This window comes from Limulus polyphemus, unplaced genomic scaffold, assembly GCF_000517525.1.
Source record: "Limulus polyphemus unplaced genomic scaffold, Limulus_polyphemus-2.1.2 Scaffold3378, whole genome shotgun sequence".
Lineage (NCBI taxonomy): Eukaryota > Metazoa > Arthropoda > Merostomata > Xiphosura > Limulidae > Limulus > Limulus polyphemus.
In genome coordinates, this window is record NW_013668988.1 from 104568 (window position 1) to 111883 (window position 7316).

The window sequence follows — 7316 nt, forward strand, 5'->3', positions numbered from 1 at the left end:
AAAAAAAAAAAAAAAAAAAAAAAAAACAACAAAAAAAGTAGGGTTAAGTTTCATCGAAAGCCCCCAGCGGTATGTCTGCGGACTTGCAACACTAGAAACTGGTTTTCAATACCCATGGTGGTTAGAGCACAGATAGCCCATTGTATAGCTTTGTGCTTAATTACAAACAAACAAACAAAGTTCATCAAAAGTAAAAAAAAAGGAAGACCCACATAAGTACTATGTTTGTTTTTCATGTGTATTCTTTATTTATTAATATAAAAGTAACTAAAACATAAAAATTAGAAAAGTTTTTAGGCTAGATAATGTAAAATAAAGAAGAAAGAAAAAAGATTTTTCACAAGGTATGCTAGCAAACAACTTGTGAGTAGCCTGTGTGTTACATAATTTAATAGGGTAATTTGAGCTACAATGTATGCTAAGTGATTTACAAATTGATTGGATTATTAAATAGACATGGCTGTAAGGGGAATAAAACAATAAAATTTAAGTATAAACAGAGGTATACTGTTACAAGTATAAAGCTATTTAGGATACACAAATGTAGTTTGTTATAATTTGCAGTCATTCTAGAAAGCAAAAAGGAAAATTTAGATTTATTTCATATTTTTTGTATCTTGGTTAAGATGTTGGTCAAATTGACCAACCTTGTATAGAGTTAGGGTAGAGAAACTAACAAATAAAATATAAAGATTTACTGAATAAAAACGTTTGAATTTATTTGGGAGGTTTTAGAAATTATGCAAATGAAATTTGACAATTTTAATATGAAGAAAAGTATTTTCAATCTTAACATGAAGATCACTTTGCACTTGGAGCATTCAACACTTTTCCATATATTTACGAAGAAATTTTTAGTGAAAATACTTCAATAAAAATTTTGATCTTTTTGTCTACAAAAGACTCTTAATGCTTACTAAAAGCTTGCAAAATTTCGTGAAGATACACAAAATATGTCGAAGCTATATAGCCCAATTTTATGTCATAAACTCGGACGATTTGACCGAACCTGTAGTGATAGTGTTGAAGAGGTACTGACAGATAGCACTTTCCTTTTTTTTTTCGAAGTTCTTCAAGGATTTACCTAATATTTTTAGGTTTAGGTAGCTCAGAAAGTCTAGTCTTGGATTTCGCTGTATAAAGTAATATTATTTAAATTTTTCTGGTTGCTCTGTGTTTTTACGGAAGAGGTTACCCTTTTTAAAAAAACATTTTAAGTATTATTTTTTTTAAGAAACATCATGTATATTAATGAAACTTTGTTCTTGGTTTGGTTGAACAGAATTTCCATCCAAGACGAGAAAAGTATTTACTGTAATAATGGCTGTGAAGCCATTGCTGATACGGGAACTTCACTGATTGCTGGACCTACAAAAGAAATTGCAAAGTTGAATAAACAGATTGGAGCTAAACCACTTGCTCAAGGAGAGGTATGTTTCATTTCTCAAGTTTATTAGAGTGTTTAAGAAATGTGAAACAACAGTTTAGCATCAGTTTTACATGGTGGTGATTAGTCCTAATAGTAAAGCTGAATTCTTTTTTTTTTTTTGTTCAGAGATAGTATTGTTGCAAAGTGGTTGTATATGATTCCTTGTAAATAATCCGTTGGTAAATGGTGTACTAATGTGTGCTGAAATTCTAAGAAATCCAATGGTGATGAAAACATCTAACCTTAAATAATCCATTAGTTTTGTCAATATATAACTCTTACTATGTGGTAACTGTTGCTTGTGAAAAAATGCTGTTGCAACTAGGTTTGTGATTGTAATTTCTCTGTGACAAACAAGGATTTTTAGTTTATGTAGCTGTATTGTTTGAACATGAACAAAATATGGTCACCTTGAAAATGGATCACGTTGATATTTTCTAATTTATTAAGATGTGTTCATGATATAAGTAAAGAAAATATAGGAGTGCAGAAATCCTGAGCATTTTAGTATAAAATCTAAGCTGCAGTTATTACAGTGTTATGGAATTTCATTTATGTATAAGCAATTCTGTACCTTGTATTTTATATTTAACAATGAATTTGCTCCAAGGAAACAAAAGTCCAAGATTTCTGATTTTATTATTTTATTTCTCTCTAAGTAAGAATTATAACTGCTAGGTTTGGTTTTACTAGTAAAGTTATTTTTTATCATAACAATGCAGCTTAAAATTGACTCCAATGACTTACACCTTTTTTTAAATTTCTGTACAAGATTTATGGCATTCACTAAAACAGTTTTGTATACATTGTATACAGACAGTAGTTTATTTCAACTATTAATGTTTTAAAACTTATTATGGAGGTCTGGTTATTTATATAACTTGAATACACTTGTATATTCTACTTTTTTTTTCTATAGTATGCTGTTGACTGCTCTTCCATATCCAGCTTACCCTCTATTACTTTTACCATTGGTGGAAATGACTTCACTTTAAAAGGATTAGATTATATTTTGAAGGTAAGCATCTTGTTTGTATATTGTACCTGTGAGTTATGTAGCAGTGATTGGAGATTCTGATATGGTACTTACCTCCTCTAAATTAGCTATTATTCTTCAGTGCTGCCCACTATATGCAAACTTTTTCTTTAAGCATGCCACAAGCCTTCTGCTCTCCTCTATTGGAATTGAATGATTCCAAAATGTCTTTCATGCAAATCATCACGCGTCACTTCTCCATCAATAGGAGCATGACGTGCTCCTATGTGACACGTGACTTCTCTATGCTCCTCTACCAAACTATCACTTCGAAATTTTGCAGAAACTTAAGCACTGGAAGAAAGTGGCTGGCTCAGAAGTGGTGCAGTTCTCCTCATCTAATCTCCGATTCTGACTCTCTCATTTCTAGGGGTATCCTTCAGACACCTTTCAGGAAGTACTTCTATCATTCCCTCGCAGCGGTCCCTCTTCCTATTCAATGTGAGATTCTAGCTAATTTTGTGAGAGTAGTGGAAGTTATAATTTTCCTAAAGTGAAAATGTATTTCTGATAGGTACTTACCTCCTCTCACACTTCCCACTTTCCTCCAGTGCTCAAGTTTCTGCCAAACTTCGAAGTGATAGTTCGGTACAGGAGTCACATGCGTCACGTGAGCATGTCATGCTCCTATTGATGGATAAGTGACGCATGATGATTTGCATGAGAGACACATTGGAATTGTTCAATTCCAATAGGGCAGAGCAGAAGGCTTGTGGCATGCTTAAAGGAAAAGTTCGCATATAAAGGGCAGCACTGAACGAGAATAGCTAATTTTGTGAGAGGAGATAAGTACTTATTGGAAATACATTTTCAGTATAGGAAAATTATAACTTCAGTATCGCTGTTGAAAAATACAAACTAATATTAGTTGTTGGGTTATATCATCATGCAAAAATAAGTAAGTAACTGCAAACTACCACTGTAATCTCCCTGCTGTATTGAGATTGCTTTGATTAGAAAAATTTATAATTTTTAGATTGTTTTCTTTCTTTCCTACACCTTTTTAATATTTAAATCAGGGTAAATAGCAAGTAAGTCAATGGAGCTAACTTTTCATATTTTTTATTTAGTTTATTAATACTGATATTAATATCCATTTTTAAAACATCATGATTTCCCATTAAATTCTGTTGAAACCATATTATTAATGCTTTATGCAATTAATATCAAAAACACAAATTAATGTAAATGACTTGTATGGCTATTTCAAATTTGTTTTAGAACAAAGAAATGTAATTTGCATGTTTTATTAAACAAATCTGAAGATGTAACTGACTGAGTAGATAACCCGGTGTTTTGAAGGTTTTCTTAAAATTTTAGCTTTCATTTTAATCTCAAAAAATGTGATTTGCATTAATGGATGCTGTCACATGCTTTGCCATAAGCTTATTGCCATCCTAATTAACAATAAGTTTAAAAAAAAAAGTATGCATACCTGAAATTTTAATGCTGTTTTTTACTATAAGTCTAGTTTAGTTGCAATGAAATTGGCTAATTATATAAAAAGGTGCATTCATCATTAAACAAGCTACTGCAGAGACATGTAAAATAATATTTTTCATGATCAAACTGGCATGTGTAGAAACAAATGTCACTTTTAATAGCATTGAGTTATGAGTTTTTTTCAGTGTCTTGAGAACATGCTGCAGTTTTGTAATAAGCTAGTCAACTAGCTGCATTTATGCACACATTCTGTTGCTCATAAAGAATAACCACACTGATGGTAGAGCAATTGTGCTGGATTTTGGTGGCTGCATGGTCATGTGATAAAAATGTTGATACTGTTTTTCTTTTCTTGTTTAAGGTGGCATCTTCATATTGAAAATTTCTAAACATACATGTTGCTAATGTAGCAGAGAGCTAAATAAAGTGCAGAGCGATTCTAAGATAACTAAGTAGTAGTTGAACTATAAAAAATAAACATCACTTTTGAAAATGTTGCTTAGGAAAAATAAAGTACTTCTGTAGAGAGGGTCAGAGATTCCATGTTAGTAGGACACTTGAGAACTTTTATTTTTGTATTTTTTGAAACCTGCTTTTTCTGTAACATTGTTGAATGTTACATTGGTATTTCTTATCTGCCACAAATCACAGCAACCATGAACTATACTTCCTAATATTTTCAAACATTTGGTTGAACTTCTTACATGTTCTGGAAATAAGACAACCGTACTTAATATGAAATCATGCACTGGTAATGGAAATAGTAAAAATGTTCTAGGATTTAGCTTTGAATTCGTAATTTTATAAAAGTACATTGGCTCCTAACAGTAGTTGCGCCTACAAAGGACATTGTAATGACTACATTATGTGCACATTTTTTTCTTTTTTTTTCTTTTCACAGGTTTCACAGAGAGGTCAAACACTTTGCCTGAGTGGATTTTTGGGTCTTGATGTACCTCCACCAATGGGACCATTGTGGATTTTAGGGGATGTTTTTATTGGACGATTTTACACAGAGTTTGACTACGGAAATGCCCGTGTTGGTTTTGCGGAAGCTGCTTAACACGTCAGATAAAAGAAACATGAATAAGTTTGTTACCTCTTTAACAATATGTTATTACAAAACTTTAAATACATCAAAGTAATTAATGTTTAAGTGTTTTTTTTTTTATAGAAGAAATGTGAAATGTAGAAGATCTTCACAAACATAATTGATGTTGGCAACTACATTGCAAAACTTAAACTTTGTTTATTGGTAAGTTAAAAATTTAGCTACACTGGTAGGAATTACTGCAGTTTGAGCTCTCTAAGATTTACTTAAGTGTTAGCTTCTATCACAAAACTCTAAATTGAAAATGTATCAGTAGTATTATATCAATTATTTAACTCTCTTTAACAAATATGGTATGGGTATCACCAGGAATGGGGGGTGGGGGGTGGATGCAAACAACCACTCTTTTCAATCTCAATGGCATTTTGATGGTTATATAAAATCAAAATCTACTGCTGTAAAATCTGTTAAATATGATGTTATAATCTTATATTCATGATCTCTTTTGTTTCCTAATATGCTTCTTAAATCTGACATGAACCTTGCTTTGGACCATGTACTAGACTATTACTGACTCATGGCTAACTTAGACCCCCCCCACACCACACACACAAAAAAACAAAACAAATTTTGGTGATGCTCATGCATAATGTGTGCCTAGAAATGCTTAACTTAAATACATAATTTCAAAATGCATTTTATCAGTTTAGTGCCATCATTGAATATTTGTTTGTTTAAATGTATGCACTGGACTGTTAATAATATAAAAGAAATGTGCATGGGTGCATTTAATTAGTCACAGTAGGCTGCAGATTGACTTAATGTTTTATATTTTCAAACTCGGTTTGCTTTTGATAGATAATAATTCCATGTTTTTTTAGCATACATAACATATGATAAATTGAATATTATAAAATTTGATACAACAAGATTTAATTACCAGTTTTAATGAGGATTGATGTCATTTAATAATCATGAATATAAGCACATCTTTCAAGATGCTCAGATATAGATACACAAATCAGAAATTGAATAATATAAAAAAAAAAGAGAATATTGATTATTTGGATCTTATTTTATGTGTTTTATTGAATGATGACTTTTTGGTATACAATGATTTACACTGTAGACATCCAAACAACAGGTTCTGTTGGGAAGGCCTTGTGATAGGTATTTTGATGTAGATATTTAGATTTGGCTTTATATTTTTATTTTATTTACTTATTATTCTTTTTACCATATTTACATTGTTTGTATAACGAACTAATACTGAGGCAGCACTGTATCTCAATAAATTTATCAACAGTACCAATAACTAGTTATTTTGTTTTAACAAATAAAGAGCTTGAATGTGTACCCACGTAACACAACAATTTCACAATCTTATTTTTTAATAATTTTGTTGAGGTTTAAAATACAACCTCAATATGATAAGTTGAACTTAGATATTTATGTAAATTCCTGTAAATTAACAATCCTGTACACTGAATATACATATTTCATATCACCTCACTCTTATTGTAGCCAAGTGGTTAATATGTAATACTGTGGATTGGAGGGTCTATGGTTCATTGTCCACATGCTGTCAATAAAACATTATTTGTACATTGGGCTTGTGGGTGCATTTTAAGAGTAACTGTCAAATGCCAAAATTCAATTACAGTAGTCCAAAAGTTGGCAGTGGGTGCTGTTGACTAGCTACTTTCCCTCTAGCCTATCATGTCAAAATTAGGGATGGCTAATGCAGATGAGCCCCCCCCCCCCGCCTCCCTTACACAAATTTGGAAAAACAAGAAATTCTGGATTTCCAGGGCATCAGTTTTTCAGCAGTCCATTCAAAAATATGGAGATCCCAGGATACTGAACTTTAGAATATAGTTGTCCATAAAATTTTCTCGCATCGAATGTTCCAAATCAGTAACTTGGACTGTACATGTGTTTATCTGTATTTGTAATGTTGCTTGGGATGCATCTAAGAAGTGTTATGAATGATGCAAATGCATTCCTAATATTTCAAGGAGTTATGACAATGGCTAAACAATTATGATGTATTGCTACACCAATGATTAGATAGTGACTTCTGACCATTACAAGTGAACTAAAAGGATTAAAAAAAACAATTAAAATCTTTAAGCCTATTTATAATTTTATTTAAAAAAACATTTTTTTAGGGTTACAGCAATAAAAGAAAGTCATTCAGAAACTTAATACAATTTTTTTAGGCCTCAGTAGAAACCATCTGTTTGTGAAGTTGCAAAATTTATTCACTTATAAGAATAATTTGATGCAACATTTCCAAAACTGCAAGGAAAATTCTGATGAATTGCTTCCATCATATATAATGATAAAACCCTAAG

At 31.3% G+C, this 7316-nt stretch overlaps 1 protein-coding gene across 1 annotated transcript in view; it reads left to right on the forward strand.

Moving 5' to 3' along the window:
* Window positions 1-6566, forward strand: part of LOC106469254 (lysosomal aspartic protease-like) — a 23062-nt gene extending 16496 nt beyond the window's left edge. Inside the window, exons 7-9 of the mRNA XM_013929733.2 lie at window positions 1283-1430; window positions 2349-2447; window positions 4810-6566. Of these exons, the coding sequence (XP_013785187.1) occupies window positions 1283-1430; window positions 2349-2447; window positions 4810-4971 (409 nt within the window). The 3' untranslated portion in view covers window positions 4972-6566. The remainder of the gene's footprint in view (window positions 1-1282; window positions 1431-2348; window positions 2448-4809) is intronic.
* Window positions 6567-7316: the final 750 nt, after the last annotated feature.